Raw genomic sequence first — 17,544 nt, 5'->3', positions numbered from 1 at the left:
GTGCAGGGCACACCCGCAGCTCCGCTCTCTGATCCCCCCGGAGCACTCGCGGTTATTACAAGTCCCTGGAGGATTCTCCTGCTCTCTGTGCTGATGGGCTGTGCTGTGGGTTTAACGTGCCGGATTGCCAGCGAGCTGGGAATGGCATCTGGGTAAAAAGCAGCCCCAAAATCACACCCACGGAGGCGGCGGGAAGCCTGGAGTGGAGGTGTTCCCTGCCAAGGCGCTGCCAGGAGCCACGCAATCCACAATAATGCCTTCATTTCACCAGTGCCTCAACTCTGCATCCCTTTCAGCTGGGTCGTGCCACGAGAAGGGAGAGCAAAATCTCAGCATTAAAAAAAGTCCCCGTGGGACAGACCATGATCTCTTTTGGGGGGCAGAGAGATCCCCTCTCGACCCAAATCTCTTCTCAGCCCAAGAATTGGAGGTGAGGGGTCTGTCCTTCCAAACATCACCTCCTGCAAAATCAGGGAGTGCAAAGAGCAGAGCCGGGGCACAGCCAGCACTTGGGCTAACTTTAACTCAGCACTCTGGATTCTGAATTTCCTCTGAGCTGTTTACAAAGGGCTGGGAAAAAAACTTCCAGCACTACCTCCCCCCCCCGCCAGCCCCGTCCTGATATTGCCCAGAACATCTCTCTCATCCCTCCCTTTCAGGGAGGAAAAAAAAAAAAAAAAGGAAAGGAGGGAGGAGTGGGAGAGAGGAGGAGAGAGGGAGAAAGTGAGCTCACGTTCACACATTGGTGAAGAGGCTGGTCTTGCAATGCCTTTGAATATTTTACTTTTAGGCAGTTCCTCATCAGTCAGCCACACACATCCGAGGCGAGCTGAAGCTAACTACAGCCATGGACAGCACTAGGAGATCTCACATCTAATCGCACGCATCATTCCTCCGGGATATTCTTGAAATTCCACATCCAAACACGCTGACAGCAGCTGCACTCACACACACACACACTCACACACACACTCACACACTCACACACACATCCACACGTCGCAGAGCCGCCGAGCAAACACCTTGTCTCTCCTCTCGCAGGATATACCCGCTCACACACATCTCTCTTTATCTCCTCCTGGCTTCCCGGAGGATCCTGCCGGCTGTTTTTCATGGAGAAAGTCCAGGGAGAAATGGAGATTGAGAGATGGGAAAGAAGTGAAGAAATTTCAGACGCAGAAAAAAAGGTTATTCAAGAGATATGGAGCAGAGTATATGCAAACTGCGAGGACGTTGGGGTCTCCATACTCATCAGGTATTTAAAAAAAAAAAACCAAAAAAAAAAGAAAAAAAAAAAAAGGGAAGCAGCAAATCCAACTGAATCTCTATATAGCTCAGAAAGAGGCAGAACAATATATAGAACTGAGTGGAGATGAATGACAGCGAGTGGGGAGCTGGCTGGGTGTATTTGCTGCCTGGGAGCAGGGAGGGATTCGCAGCGCTCCTCGATTCCCACACCTTTGAGCCGGGGGGAGCAGGGCAGCCTTGCCGGGGGCTTTGGGGGGATGCTCCGTGCTGAGGTCACCTTATCCCGGGGCCGGGGGGCGGCGGAGGCGGGGGCAGCTCAGTCCCGCTGCGGGCGGGTCGGGGCTCCGCGGTTCTTGGCTCCCCCCGGTCCGGAGCAGGCTGGCGGGTGAAATAATGCGAGTTGGGAGCCAAGGTAAAAGCCAAGCAGGTGTGTCTCCCAGGGCACCATCTGTCCCTCCGGCGGCAGCGTCGGCGGGAAGGAGAGCAGTGAAGTTGGGAAGGGAGGCGGGGGGCACGGGCGGGAGAGGGGCAGGGGGGGACAGCAGCCCCCGAGGGGGGTGCGGAGCGTCTCCCGAGGGCAGCGGGGCACAGAGAGCAGCTCAGAGCTCTGCACCTGCAGCCAGAGCAGGGGAGATGCTCTGGAGGTGGGGGTTCTTGTGTTGTCTGGGAGTAAAACCATACCCAGGTACACCGGGAAAGAGCCAAGTGGGAATCCCACAGGCACTGGGAGTTTGGGGTATCAGTGGCGTATGGCACCAACTGTTTCCCTTATTGAGGATGGCAAGGAGAGGGGCAGGTGAGATGCCTGCAATGGCCAAATGGCAATCAGCAAAGATCCTGTCCAGAGCCACACTGCTCATCCCTGGGGTCAGGAATGCTGGGATGTCCCTGGTCAGACCCCACCTGGACCAAAACCAGGCACCCCAGGAATGGGTTGGGTCTTCCCCCTTTTCTCCTGCACCAGGGTACTGTGGGTGTGCAGGGAACCCCTTGGAAGGATGTGCTGTTCATTAATAATAATCTGAAAGTTTTCCAGTTGACTGAGCTAAAGCTCTGAGCCCACAGGGTCTGCAGGGAGCAGAGACTCCCTGGACATCACAATGAGCAGAGCCAGTTCCCCTCCAGGCTCATGCCAGCACTGCAATGGAATTTTCTTACCAAGACCCCTCTGCAGATTCCAAAATGACACTGGAGCCCCCTCTCCACCTCCTGCACAAACATTTCCTTCTCTCAGAGCCAGCTGATGGCTGAGCCCATTCTCCCGTGGCCCCCAGTCTGTGTAGGCAGTCAGGGCAGTCAGGAGGGGTGACAGCTCCATGGCTGGGACACCAAACCTATCTAGGCTGGCTCTGAAGCAGAAATTGCAGCAATCTGGGGGTTATAAGATTCCTCTCAGCCCCATCTCACCAGGTTCAGCTCATGGCTTGGCCACCAGCCATGCATGGCCAGCCCCTTGCCCAGCAGCTGGGTCATGCCACGGCCCCATCTGCCAGCCCTTCCAGGTGCCCACTGCCCACTGACACAGGGAGAGTGGCTCTGTGCCCGTGGCTGGCACCCAGGGACTCATGGCAATGCCATGGGGGATTCACCCAGGGCAGCTCATTGCTTTTGGAGTCCTCATGGTGCTTGTTGGGGCAGGGCTGGGCGTGAGGAGAATCGAGGTGTGGCAGTGGGGACGGGGTGGCCGAGGTCTGGTCTCAAGTCAAACTTTCCCAGCAGAAGTTTTTGGTGCAGTTTGGGGTTTTTTTAATGCAGGCAGAGTTGTGCACTGTGGTGAAGGCTTTCTCCTGCTGTGACAACAGGGCAGGACAGAATTGCCTGCTAGGGTGAACCCTGGCTCTTTGGGAGCCTTTCCATCCTTAGTCATGGCACGTGCCCTGCACATCCCAGCTAAACCCACCACCTGCTTCCTCAGCCAGAGCTTCCCTGGGATGCTTAAAGTGAGGTCTGGCCTTGTGCATAGTGATGCCATTTGGGAGAGGAACCATCCCCTCCAGCAGCGCCGGCTGGAGCCGCAGATCCGCACGGCACAGCGGGTTTGTGTCCCCACGGTGACAATCCCTGTCCCCAGAGAGCTTTTGGCACCGCTGCTCTGAGCCCCCTGTGAGCTCTGGGCTGCACCTGAGCTCCCTGGGGAAGAAGCACGTGGAGGCCGAAAGCAGGGCAGCCCTCACCAGGGCTGGGAGAGCAGGGCTGGGAGAGCAGGGATGGGAAAACAGGGATGGGAAAGCAGGGATGGGAGAGCAGGGATGGGAAAACAGGGGAGCCCTGGACGGGGATGGGAGAGCAGGGATGGGGAAGCAGGGATGGGGAAGCAGGGCAGCCCTGGCCGGGGATGGGAGCACGGGGATGGGAGAGCAGAGCAGCCCTGGCCGGGGCACGGAAAGCAGGGATGGGAGAGCAGGGATGGGAAAGCAGAGCAGCCCTGGCCGGGGATGGGAGCACGGGGATGGGAAAGCACGGATGGAAAAACCCTGGCCGGGATGGGAGAGCAGGGCTGGGAAAGCAGGGCTGGGAGTGCAGAATAGCCCTGGTCGGGGATGGGAGCTCAGGGATGGGGGAGCAGGACAGCCCTGGCAGGGGCACGGAAAGCAGGACAGCCCTGGCCGGGTAGGGGAACAGAGGGATGGGAGCTCAGGGCAGCCCTGGCCGGGCCCGGGAGCCCGCGCTGCCGCTGCCCCAGCTGCGCTCACAGCTGGCAGAGCCGCGGTGGAAGTGGGTCACGCGTGGGGGCCGCCGGGAGCCCGGGCCGTGATTCAGCAGCTCCAGAGGTCGGGGCTGGGGAGGGGTCGGTGCGAGGTGACCCGCCCAGAACATTTTGGGTGGGTACAACAGGGGCTGGAAGCTGCCCCAGCAGCCTCTGCCTCACCAGAGCCAGCCTGGTGCTCCTGCTCACCTCGCGAGGGAAACTGAGGCAGAAAGGGGTTGGCACAGGTGTGGCCAGGGAGAAGGAAGGGGATGCGTGGCTGTGGAGCCCTTTCAGTGCAGCCCCCATGGGCAGAGTGGTGAGAGCAGGCAAATCTGTCAGCACTTGTGGCTGGGGTTGTGACCAGGGACCTGGCTGTGCCTGGGGGCCGAGGGTCTGCTCCTGCTTACCTGCTCCATCCCCTCTCCATCCCTTCAGGGCAGGGAATTGCGTTTTCCCCTGTGGGAAGGGCTGGGGGGTTGCAGCACTCCTGAACTGAATCGGGGGCCTGATCCTGTGCTCTGAGGATGGAGGCACGGGGGCAATGCCCACCCAAGGCAGTGATGGGGGATCTGCAGCGCTGCCATCCTGCAGGAACCCAGCCCAGCTCCCTCTGTCCCCAGCCAGCATCCCACCCCTCCACCCCCAGCCTTTCCATGCTTTGCAGGTGGGGAAACTGAGGCACAGAGCTGGGCATCATGTTCCCATCCCTCGTGGCTGCTGCTGGTGCTTGAACCCACAGCAAACCCCGGGGCCCTGCCCTAGCACGACGAGTCCCTGATCCCACAGAGCTCTGGGAGCCCGGGGGACACAAACAGGGATAATGGGGTCTGTGGCTGAGCAGCCACCGGATCCTGGGAATCTGCGCTCTGTGCTTCAAACGCTGTCGCTAATTGACAATTTCCTCGGTGGGGAGCCTCGCCCCGGAGGAAGCAGAGGCTCCTCGCCACGCTCATCTTCCTCCTCCCCGGGAGCTCTGGGGCCTCTGCAGGCTCCATCTCACAGCGGCCTTAACCCTTGCTGGGGCTGGGGCTGGAGGTGGAGCTGGGCTGGAGCTGGAGCTGGGCTGGGGATGCTCACCTGGGGCTGGGACTGGAGCTGGAATTGGGGCTGGAGCTGGGCTGGGGCTGGGGATGGAGCTGGAGCTGGGCTGGGGACGCTCACCTGGGGCTGGGACTGGAGCTGGAATTGGGGCTGGAGCTGGGCTGGGGCTGGGGCTGGAGCTGGAGCTGGAGATGGGGATGGGGATGCTCACCTGGGGCTGGGGCTGAGATGGAGCTGGGGCTGGGGCTGGAGCTGGGGCTGGGATTGGGAATAGAGCTGGGGCTGGGGCTGGGATTGGGGATGGAGCTGGGGCTGGAGCTGGAGCTGAAAATGCTCACCTGGAGCTGGGGCTGGGACTGGAGATGGGGCTGGGGCTGGAGATGGAGCTGGGGCTGGGGCTGGGGCTGGAGATGGAGCTGGGGCTGGGGCTGGAGCTGGAGCTGGAGCTGGGGCTGGGGCTGGAGCTGGAGATGGAGCTGGGGCTGGGGCTGGAGCTGGAGCTGGAGATGGAGATGGGGCTGGGGATGGAGCTGGGGCTGGAGCTGGAGATGGGGCTGGGGCTGGAGATGGAGCTGGGGCTGGGGCTGGAGCTGGAGCTGGAGATGGAGATGGGGCTGGGGATGGAGCTGGGGCTGGAGATGGGGCTGGGGATGGCGATGGAGCTGGGGCTGGAGCTGGAGCTGGAGCTGGGGATGGCGATGGCGATGGAGCTGGGATGGAGCTGGAGCTGGAGCTGGGGATGCTCACCTGCAGCAGGAGCTGGAGCTGGAACTGGGGCTGGAGCCAGGAGCAGGAGCAGGAGCAGGAGCTGCTCACCTGGGGCTCTGCCTCCTTCTGAGTGGTTCCCAAGTGGACTGGCTGGCAGCCCTGGGCTGAAGCTCCCCCGTAGCCTCCCCATGCCCCTGGGGTCGTTGCTGTGCCTCAGTTTCCCCATCTGTTATGCAGTGATGAGTCCTTTTTGACCCCTCCCTCAGCACAGCGCTCCCACGGCAGCCTTCAGAGCCCGCTGTGCAGTGCAGGAGCCCTCAGCCTGTGGTTGTCCCTCCCCAGGGTCCCCCTTTTCTCCTTCCAATAGTTTATTGCCAATACTGTGACACAGGGCTGGACAATGCCAACACCCAGGGGTGGCTCAGCCCTCCACAGCACACAGGGGCTGAGAGCAGCCTGGGGTGAGCCTCAGAGGGGGTTTGGGACCCTCTGTGCTTTGCAGAGCCCAGCTAATCCCAGCAGCCAGGGCTGAGAGCTCAGCCTGCTCCCACACCCACACACACGTACCACAGGCACAGATGTGAGAGCACAGAACTTGATGGATTCCAGAGGGGATAAAACCCAGGGATAGCTCCTATAGATCCCAGGAGAATCTGGACCAATGGTGATGCCATGCCAAGTGCATGCAAGGCGAGCTTGCCCAGCCACCACAGGCTGTGCCACCTCCACAGGTCTTCTCCATCCCTCTGTTCCCTCTGTCTGCACTTCAGAGCCATCACCTTTCCAAATTTCCACCTTCTCCATTGCTCCTGATGTGCTCTTTCCCCCTCAAGAGGGGTAGGAGGGGAAGCAAAAGGTTTGCCAATGCAGGATCAGGCCCCTGGATTTTGGATTTTGGTTGCTGCTTAGTCTGAGCAAACACACCTGGACTCAGACACTTTGCAGAGAGCTTTAAAATATGAAAGCACTCCTTGGATGCCAGATGTTATTGTGAGTTCTAGGTTAAAATAGCAAAAAAATCTGACTAATGAGTCTGGCAATGCAGAAAACCTTTTTTTTTTTTTTTTCCAGCTGAATCAAAAAAGTATGGGTTGAATCTACCCAAAAATGGCATTTAAAGAAGCGATTTTGCAGCTGCCCTCAAAGCCAACATGTGTTTTGTGGAGGCGTCCATGGGGACAGGCTGATGAAGGACACATTTCAGGGCACAGTGGCTCAGGGAGATGCAAAATCTCTCCTTGCCAAGGGCCCAGTGGAGACCAGCAGCAGTGTCCCTGTCCCACACTCACGAATGGCGGTGAAAGATGTTTTGGGGGATGTTTTTGTGGGGACAAGGAGAGCCAGAGAGGGACACAGGCGCGCACAAGGGACATTTCCCAGCTAACAACCACTCCATGAGCACTGAGGGGGCGAGTGAGGGTTTAACAAGCTCAGTCTCAAAACAGCCCCTTGTCCTACGGCTGCGTTGTCTCTGAGCACAGCTCCCAAGGCAGCTGTGAGGGGATCCCTGTGGCACAACCTTGGCACTGCCAGCAGCTCTTGGCATATCCAGAGCCTTCCCCATGGCCAAGGATGGTAGTAGGAGAGCTGGGAATGTTATTGAGATGAGGATTAGTGGGATTCCTAGGAGGGATGGGCTTGAAAATTGGTCAAAGAAGTTTAAGTTCATGGTCAGGTTCAGGGGGTAGTGCTTGGAGCAATGGGTGGTTTGCTAGAGGGGGGATTTATTGATATGAATGACAGAAGTTTGGGTTGGATAATGAAAGAAATGTGGCACAACCTGCCAGCAGCTCTTGGGATATCCAGAGCCTTCCCCATGTCCCCTGTCCCCGTGCTGCCCTTGCACCACTTCCAAGGCACATGGGGGTAAAAAACCCCACTCAGCACCCACCAGGACATCCGTGACCAAGGCAAGCAAAGGCTCAGGGGGTGAGCAGTGTGCCCGGGCAGTTTCCCTGGCTGTGGCTCAGGATGGGTCGGTCCCAGCCGTGACAATTCCCCTCCAGGGCAGGCGGGGAGGGCCGATCCCCGGCCGGCCCCGTTAACGAGGCTGTGGCGGAGCCTCGGGGCTCATGAAGGGCAGGGAAATGCCAGCACAGCCCCGGGCAGGCTGGCAGGGCGCCTGGGGAACGCTGAGTGCCAGCTGGCTGCCCATCCTGCCCGAGCTGAGGGGAGAGGTGGTGAAGCCACACGCAGGCTCACAGTGTGAGTGGAACGTGGACCACGTCCTTGTGCATGGGTCTTACCCCCCTCTGTACCCAGCCAGGGGTGTTCTTCCAGCTCCAAGGGAGGCAGGTCTCCAGAGACCGGTGGGGAAGCCACTTTGGTGCTGTTAATTCACTTCTCCTGTGAAAGACGTCCTTATCCCTGCCCTAAAGGTTCATCTGTGCTTGGGCTGAGTCCTCACGTGGGGTAGGGAAAAACAACAGCAATGAGGACTTGGAGGTGTGAGCTGTGCACACAGAAGTGAGCAGGACCTGCCCCGGGGGTTTCTAGCTCATGTCCAAGTGTATTTGGTGGAATCTTTGCTGAGGAATCTGCTCCCAGCCTCCCTGGGGTGTCCTGGTCCCTGTGCCTTGGGCCCTGGGGCAGCACAGCCTCTGAGCAGGGTTCAGTGCTGTGCTGGATTCTGCTCCCAAGGCTCTGCAGTGGGGTGTGGGCTTCACCTGGAGCAAGGCCAGCTACACCTTTCTCTCAGCTGCAGAAGAATTTGAATTTAGCATTAGTGTGTGGAGGGGGACTTGGCCCTTTTCCCTCCAGCCCTCCCGTGGCAGAGCTGGAGATGTTTCCCACCACCATCCCCACCTGTCCAGGAGCTTTCAGAGAGAGGACACAGCAGCAGGCAGGCACCATCCTCTTCCTACTCACTGGATTTGCCTTTTTCTGCCTTGCTGAGCTGTAGAATTGACATGGCTGAGACCTTCCTCACCCTGGGCTGCGTAAACCCATCAGCCTGAAAAGGGGATGATGGGCTACAGGTGGCTGGGAGGAGCAGGGGGAACATGCAGGCAAAGCAGTGAGCCAGCCCTCAGCATAATAATAAATAGCAGCAGCACACAGCACCTGCCTACCCATTATCAGCTGCTTTGTGGGCACCCCAGAGAGGAGCTGGAAGGAGAGGTTTGAAAGGGACACAGAGGCTCCAGGCTGCCTTAGAGTGTCTCCCACGTAGAGGGACGAGGCGAGAGAAAACATGAAAGCATTGGTAGGTTGAGTCACCAACCCTGGAGGGATTCAGGAGATGTGGAGATGTGGCACTTGGGGATGTGCTTTAGTGGTGGGCTTGGCAGGGCTGGGTTAAGAGCTGGACTTGGTGATCCTGAAGGCCTCTTCCAACCTAAATGATTCTGCTGAAGCCTCCCAGCAGATCTGAGGGCTCATGAGCATTTTCACCCCACAGTTTGCAAACAGGGGAAGTGAAGCAGCAAGGATTCAGGTGCCTGGGGGGACCAGGCAGCACCCAGGCGTCCTCTTTCCAGCTGGGCTTGGAGGTTTCCTCCATGCAGGATTTGCTCTGTATACTCTGGGGAGAGGGAGGAAGCTGGGGGAGATGGAGGAGATGCCTCTCCTCCCTAACAGAAAACAGGTTTCCAGTAACTGCAGTGGGTTTGCACCTTAATTATTTCCTTTGGCTCTGCTACTGGGAATGGTTGTGTCCTTAAAGTTGTTACAAGGGCAAAAGAGAGAGGAAAAGCAATCCTGACATCCTGTCCTCTGGGTCCAGATGTAGCTGGCAGAGTACAAATTAGCGGGTGGAGAATGGAATCGCTTAAAAAGAAATTTAATGAGATCGGTATGCAGGCATCTGGTTCCTATCAATCATCATTTTGTGTGATATGCAATGGTAAATATCATCTTTTAATGACTCTGATGGAGGAAAAAAAGCCCAAACCACACACACGCACACATAATGATCCAAAACCCTTCCAGAGCCCGAGAGGTTTGAACTCTCCAAATTTTCTGCAGATGGAAAAACCCCACCAGACACCTCTTCTAACTCACTATTGTTGGAGTATTTTATTTCTTTTTTTTCCCCCTCTTTTCCTCTGGTTATATTTAACCTTTGTGTTAAATTAATCTTCTCTGTTTATTAACAACTACCACTGAGTGAGCCTCCTTCCCTCTTCTCTGTGCTTTGACAGCTCAAATATTTGCTCCAGGCTGAAGTTCTTGCTGCAGGCGCCTGCTGCTCTCCAAGGAGAGGTGGCTGCAGGTCTCTGGTCATCCATAGGTTTGCTCCTGAAGTTGTTTTGGGCTCCTCTGTTTCAGTTCTCCACCAAAGAAATCCAGCAGACACAGGATTGAACACATGAGCTGAGGGTTTGCTGGTTTTACATCCCCTGGGAAAGCTGCTGGGCTCAGCTCCCTCAGGGGCATCAGCCTGCGGGTCTGCAAAGCAGGGACAGGTTGGAAATCAAGTATTTGGATGTTTCATTGGTCTGGTTTCATACAGGTTGGGGTATTTTGATGGTTGAACCAGGCTTTGCTCCCAGCAGAGCTGGCCAAAGTGGGGAGAGGTGGAGGTGATGGTCCCAGGGTCTCTTTTTGGCCCTACTCTTGTTGGGGACAAACTGTGAATCCTCATGGTGCAGAGCTCAGTCCCCCCTGGCTATTCCCTTTGTGGTTCAGACCAGGAATTTTTCTCAACTCGTTTCCCATGCCTTGGGAAGATGCTGCCCTTCAGCTGAGATTAAACACAGCTTTTCAGGGAGCTTCCCGTGGGTTTGGGGTGCAGAGGCTGAGGCATGCAGGGAGCAGCTGGAGCCTCCATTCCCTGCCTGGGGCAGCAGGTCCCACTCCCAGGGCCATCCCTGGCTCCCAGGGCCATCTCTGGCTCCCAGTGCCTGGGGGCAGCCTTTGAAAGGGGAAGATCCACCAAGGGATGGTCAAACCCACAGGATGAGCCCTGCTGGAGCTGGAGGGCTTTTCTGGGTGGCTGCAGCTGCAACACCTTGAATAGAGGTGGGGAGGGATGAGATGGGGACTGAAGGATGCTGAGTCCAGCTGGAAAAAATGGTTCCATTGAAACAGAGAGGAACATTTGCCCTTCTGTGGGGAAATGCACGGGACAGCAGAAGTCTGAGATGCTGGGATGATGTTATCTGTGAAGGCCCGGCCAGCTCCATCCCCCAGCACCTCTCTGACAGCTCTGGGCTGAAGGACTGAGCATCTCTGTGGCATCAGGAGCTGGAGACAGCCAGGCCTGGGAGTGATTTCTGCCGACAGGGACCAGATGTGTCAGGAGGAGCTGTGCTGTGGGGAGGAGGCTGCACGACAACAAGAGGAGTTTTGTCATGGGTCCCCTCTGGGTTTCAAAAGCAACACCTCATCTCCCCCTTCCACCTTCCTTCCTCCCCCACCCTTTCTGCCACACATTCTTCACACCTCCAAAACCTATTTTGGGCCATCTGATGAATCCCAGCTGCCTGGGGAAGCAGCAGGAGCCGTGGTGCACTCCAGGCACAGCTTCAGCCGCTTCCTTGGCAATGCCCCCAAGCTTTCACAAGCCAAGGGAGCGGGGGAAGGAAGGGAGGGAGGGGGAAAAGGAGGATAACAAACTGGTAAAGGAGCCTGGTACTCAATATTGTGATTATTCACTGAGTGGTGAGTGGGGAAGAGGATCCCACCTGGTTCTGGAGAGAAGGAGTGATGGTTGGAGAGAGAGGTGGGATGGGTTCAGGCTCCCGTGGTTTGGGATGGTGCTTGGGAACGGGGTTGGGGAGGGGAGCAGGGAGTCTGCCTGGAGCCAGGGATGATGGGGACAGCCTGGGAGCACTGTGCTGCCTCCTGAGCATCCTCCAGCAGCCCAGGAGCCAGGGAGAGCCCTGTAGGAGGGAGGGGGCTGGGTGACAGAGGGGAACCAGCACTGATGTGGTTCTCTCCTGCAGAAACTCAGTGGAAGGGGTGGTTTATGTGAGTCAGGTGTCAGCCCCAGCTGCAGTCCTGGCATGGGTGCTGTTGGCATTGGTGGCTCCAGCCCTGGTCCCTGTTACCTTGCGCCCTTCAATTCCCTGTCCCCTCCAGCCCTCTGCCTCCCTGGGGAGCTCAGCACATCAACTGTGACCACAACTTCATTTCTTTCAGCTGCATTTCATTGGGGTTGATTTAGTCCTGCAGAAAAGAGGGTCCCCAGCCCTCCCCACAGAGGGGCTGATGAGTTTTTGGGGTATCCTTGTGCTGGGAAAAATGTCCCAAATGAGCAGTGACATCAGCTCAGGCCTTAGGTCCTGCTGGACACTCTGGTGGGGCTGATCCATGAAAGGTGGACAAGGGGAGACTGTTCTGGGTGGCAATGCAGAAATAAAGCCCATGGGGGCAAGGAAGAGGGGCAAGGAGAGGCTGGATGGGATAAAGAGAGGTTTTCATGCTCATCTCCAGCTCTCTGAGGCAGGATGTGCTGTTCTGATATATGTGGGCACATATCCAGCATCTGGCACGCCTGGGTGGCATGTCTGGGCATCAAGAACTCAGTCTTGCTTCTGCTTTGAGGATGAATATCCAGCTGTGATGACCTTGTAGCAGATGGGGTTTGGGGAAAAGGCATCAACCTTCTTGTTTTCAGACAGCTGAATGCTGCAGCTCCTGGGGAATTTGATAGAAAAATCAGCCCTGGCTGTGTGAGACACAGGGGATGGATTCCACCACCTCCATCCCCTGTGCTTTGCTTTAACCCCTCAGCCTGCTCTCCCCCTGCTGATGGCATTTCATGTCTGCTCTTTCCGGAAGGTTTTTTGTGAACTTCCCCTCGGCCAAGCAGTACTTCAGCCAGTTCAAGCACATGGAGGACCCTCTGGAGATGGAGAGGAGCCTGCAGCTGCGCAAGCACGCCCGGAGGGTCATGGGGGCCATCAACACCGTGGTGGAGAACCTCAACGATGCTGAAAAGGTCTCCTCTGTGCTGGCCCTGGTGGGCAAGGCCCATGCCCTCAAGCACAAAGTGGAGCCCATCTACTTTAAGGTAAAGGATAGGTATGACGGTGTTCACAGGGGTCTGAGGTTGAGGGAAGAGACGAGGATCTGACTGCATGTTTCAGAAGGCTTGATTTATTATTTTATGATACATATTACATTAAAACTATACTAAAAGAATAGAAGAAATTATTTCATCAGAAGGCTAGTGTCTTGGTTTGGAAAGAGGTGTCTGCTAAGGAAGGCAGGAGCCTCCCCTGAAATGGAGAATATAAACCCTCCCCACCCCTCCCAATTGCTATAAATTTTAAATTAAGGGGCTATCAGGCAAAAAATATGGGAGCAGGAAATAACAGTTCTTTAATAGGGAAAGGAAAAAAATAAAAGGATAAAATAAACAATGCAGTACACTAGAACAACACTGCCAGAGTCAGAACCCAACCTGACACCCTGTGGGTCAGGGTGTTGGCAGCAGTCCCATTGGAATTGTGGCTCAGCCCTCCTGCAGTGTCAGGGGTGGTTCTGCTGGAGCAGGGATCCTGTAGAGAAGGATGTATTCTTCCTCTGAAGATCCAGTGGAAGAGGCAGCTGCTGCTCCTCTGGGGAATCCAGTGCAGAAGCTGTGCTGGTGTTCCAGAATCTCCAGATTATATCCAGGTAGGAATGCTTGGCTCCTCCCTCTGGGCTCACATCTCCCAATGGGATGCTGTAGTTCTTATCAGACATGCAGTGACAGTCAATAGCTGTTATCAGCAGATGTCCCCTCCCGAGGGAGGAGTGATTGTGGTCACTCAAAGAGAGAGATAAGGCAAACTGCCCACTTGACAAAGGTAATCTGCCATGCAGATGGTAATGGAAAACATCCTGCATTGCAATCTTCAACAGTTAGCCAAGAATAGAATAAGAAGGAATGAGAACAAAGGTTTGTGGCTTGGACTCTCTGTCCAAGCCAGCTGACTGTGATTGACCATTAATTAGAAACAACCACATGAGACCAATCACAGACCCACCTGTTGCATTCCACAGCAGCAGATAATCAATGTTTACATTTTGTTCCTGAGCTCTCTCAGATTCTCAGGAGGAAAAATCCTAAGGAAAGGATTTTTCATAAAACATGTCTGTGACAGATAGGAGCAAAATAACCTTGGGGCTGCTGCAGGAACGGGGCAGGGAGCAGGAGCTGTGTGAGCTGGTGCTGCCTGGCCTTGGCCGGGTGTGAGGGAGAGCCTCAGGAAGGCTGTGGAGACCACCCTGCCCACACAGAGCCAGTGCCAGAGCACCCAGTGCCCCCCCTGCCCAGGGAAGGCCACCTGGCTGTGCCCATGTTTGTGGCTGTGTCCCCCTTCTAGAAATTAGGCACGATAGCAGGGACTCAATTAGTTGGCTAATTAGCCCCCCTCCAGCTCTGCTTGGCTTCTTTCTGATGGGAATCATAACCCCAAGATCACAGGTTTGATCCCCATTTCACTCAAGAGCTGGGCTTGATGATGCTCATGGGTCCCTTCCAGCCTGGAATATTCTGTGATTCTGTGAATAATTTGGGGTGCCCAGACTGGGGAGATGCCTCAGCCTGCCAGCAGCTCTCTGCTCTGCTGCCTGTCCTGGCTGCTGCCAGGGCTGTCATAGACCTCCAGCACATCTGTGTCCTGCAGACAGCAGCAGGATTCAAGTGGTTTTGTAGGAAAAAGCCAAACTTGCTGTGAGCAGCTCCCTGGAGAGTTATTAACCCCTTCCTTGCTGTGTGCCTCCCCTCAGAAACTCACTGGTGTGATGCTGGAGGTGATTGCTGAGGAATACCCCAACGACTTCACCCCCGAGGCACACGGAGCCTGGACCAAGATGAAGACCCTCATCTGCACCCATGTGACAGCAGCCTACAAGGAGGCAGGCTGGGCTCAGTACCCCACTGCCACCCTGTGAGCGCCCAGGGGGCCACCAGAGGGGCAGGGAGGGCTTTGCTCACCCCAGGACTTCACTCTGGTCTCCTCTCAAGATCTTTGCTCGGTTTGGGGAGCCCAGCAGGGCCAGTTCTGTCAGCTGCCAAGTCACAATTTGATCTCCATGGGGTTTAAAAACAAACTAAACAAGCCAAAAAAAGCCACAGAACCATGAAGGGTGTGGGTGGGTCGGGGTGAAGCAGTTGCAGGGGACGCTGGAAGGGGATGCAGAGGGTGAGGGGAGAGCTTTTGTTGTTGGCTCCATCTTCCTGTCCTGGCCTGTCCATCACCACCTCCCAAATCCTGCACCTCACTTGCACCATCTCAAAGCCCCTTGCACAAGTGCTGATGCCCCATTCACTGATGAACAACACAACCCTCATTTTCCACGTGAGGCCCCTGGCTAAACCTGGAGCCCCTGACTGCACCGAGAACTTTGCTTTGCTTTGCACTTTGTGTGTCACCTGGCAGGGCTGACAGCCAGAGCCTCTCTGGGTGCTCCAGGTGGGCAGCAGAGCTCACCTGTGCAGTCACCCACAGTCCCTGTCCTGGGCTGGCTGCTGCAGCCCCTCTGGGCTGGGAGAGAAGCTGCCCCACAGCCCCAGAGAGGGGAAGGAGGGGGATCCCCTTTGGGGATCCCTCATGGCTCAGAGCATGGTGTGTGGGTGGGATCCCTGTGCCACAGGTGAGGAGCTGGTGAGTCCCCCCACAGCTCCCTGAGGAGGGGTTTGGATGGAGCATGGTGTGCCCTGGGAGCTGCTGTGTGTCGGTCTGTCTGTCCTCTCAGTGAGAACAGGGGTCAGGCTGTGATTAGGAGGAGGAAAGATGGCACAGACACATCAGGAGGGATTCTGGTTATGAGGAAAGGTCCCTTCTCTGTTAACATCCATAAATACCTTGTACATATTCCTGTCCTCATGGTGAGACTGGGCTCCTCCAAACAAAGTGCCTGGTAGAAATCAGCCCATGCAGGAGCTGAGTCCCTCCTGGGGACAGCAGTGCTCCTGCCTGTGCCTGACAGAGGCTTCTCCCACCCCCCAAACGTGGCTGCAGGCCTTGGAGCGCTCATCCCTCCTCCAACACCAACTCCTCCTGAACCTCTGGGTCAGTCTGCCTGGTTGTGCCTCAGTTTCCCCTGCAGATATGAAAAAAGGAGGAGGAGGAGCAGCCCCGTGTCCTTCTGCCCACATGTGGTTGGATTCGTAACATTTCTGGGAACTGAATGGCAAAGGATTGAGGATGAAATGCCAGATGTGCTGGGAAGCTTTGGAATCCTTGGCACCCAATATTTCCCTGAAGGCCTGTGCTATTTTTAGAGCTCAGGCATTAAGGGCAGTGTTATCTGTGGCAGTGGGAGGAGGGTTCCCTTCTGAGATTCCCTCTGGCCTGGCTCCACCGCTGTCCTGGAGAGCTGGCAGCTCCTGAGAGAGCCCAGCTCCTCTCCTGGTGCCAGCTGGACAGGCAGCCAGCCCAGAGCTCCACCTGGCATCCCCACAGCCACCCTGGGGCCATCCCTCACCGTGGGTCACTGCCCCAGGCTGACCTCCCTCCTCCAGAGCAGACAGACAGACAGAACCTCCTGCTTGGCTCACCTGTGCTTTCACCATCCCCAGGAACAGAACAGGTTTATTGTGTCTCAAAACAGCCCCAGGACTCCAACAATGTCACTGCAGCCACTCTGGCCTTGCAGTCCTTTCCTTCCTGCATCCCACAGTGACACTGATGGAGAGGAGCAACGGGGCCTGGGGCAATGGCGACTCCTGGGTGGCACCAACAGCTGGGCACAGCTGTCCTGGTCATGGCAGGGTCCAGGGGGTGTGAAAGGAAGGGACAGGCACAGGGTGACAAGTGATGCTGCTTTGCTCGTGGGGCTGTCAGAGCCAGCATGCCCAGAATCCAGCCCACAGCCTGCCCTGGTGGAGGTGCCCATGGCTGCAGCTCCAGCTCACTCTGGGCTGTTACAGAGGCCGCTCAGTCCTCAAACAGCTGCTGCTGCCTGGGTGGGGACGGATGGGAGAAGCCTGCTCAGCCATTGACTCCCCTCCAGTGCAGGGCTGGGAGGGATCCCTTGGATCAAGACTGTTAGGTGATGTCTGTGTGTGAGCACACCACGGCACTCACGAGTTCTGCTGGCTCCTGCCAAGGCCTGGAGGCCAGCAGCACACATTTCTGAGCAGTTCATGCACTCCCTGTGCTCTGCACATGCTGGGCCAGGGGTGTTTCTGTACAGGGATGTTTCATCTTTAGACAAAATTTTGCACATTGACCTTTGAGGTTAATAATCTCCAGGTGGGAATTTTATTTTTGCAGCGCAAACCCTTCCCCTCCCTTCCCACAACCAAAACTGGGCTCCCAGTCTGCAGAGAAGCCACTTTGGAGCATCTGGAAATTCTCCATGTTCATACCCAACCTACCCTTGTGCCTTGGCTTTTGGGGGGCAGCAGCAGGGAGGTCCCCCCACCTCCCCATTCAACAGTGCTTTGGTTTCTCCTTTCTTTTTTTACATCCCCAGAAAAGCTGACCCACGGCCTCCTGCACCACGTGTGCGTGTGCTGGGCTTGGGGCTTTTTCCAGGCACTTTTTCCTAAAGCAGATCCAGATGTGTGCAGCTGCTGTCCCTCGAGGAGCACCCCCGATCAGCCAAATCGCAGCCCACTCCAGTAGAGGCAAACAAAACCACGTTTATTTTTATTTTTATCAGCTTGCTAGGAAGTGACACGGAGCAGGAGGGCGGCGGGGCAGGGCTCGGGAGGGGAGGAGGAGATGGAGATGAAACGAACGCCCCCTCTCTGCTCTGCTGAAACCCAGCACCGTCCTCATCTGGGGAGAGATAAAGATCAACAGAGCGAGGGAAAAGCGCCATTCCAGAGTGACAGGGCTGATAAATGCCGTGTGGCAGAGCAGCAAGGGAGGGGGGGCATGTCCTGGCTCTGTGCATGGCTCTCTGGCACACACACACCCCCATGCACAGCCATTCCCTGTCACTGCCACCCACTGCTCCCCCAGTCCCAC

General features: G+C 56.5%; 1 protein-coding gene across 1 annotated transcript; it reads left to right on the top strand.

Moving 5' to 3' along the window:
- The first annotated feature begins 744 nt into the window (after positions 1-744).
- Positions 745-16,185, top strand: CYGB (cytoglobin). The gene is made up of 3 exons (XM_054278925.1): positions 745-1,255; positions 12,413-12,644; positions 14,351-16,185. The coding sequence occupies exons 1-3, from the start codon at positions 1,113-1,115 to the stop codon at positions 14,513-14,515; spliced, it is 540 nt and encodes a 179-aa protein (XP_054134900.1). The 5' UTR covers positions 745-1,112; the 3' UTR covers positions 14,516-16,185.
- Positions 16,186-17,544: the final 1,359 nt, after the last annotated feature.

The sequence above is a fragment of the Melozone crissalis genome, unplaced genomic scaffold, assembly GCF_028551555.1.
Source record: "Melozone crissalis strain CALT ecotype California unplaced genomic scaffold, PUWL_Pcris_2 ptg000026l_1, whole genome shotgun sequence".
Taxonomy (NCBI): domain Eukaryota; kingdom Metazoa; phylum Chordata; class Aves; order Passeriformes; family Passerellidae; genus Melozone; species Melozone crissalis.
This window is presented reverse-complemented; position numbering and strand designations above follow the sequence as displayed.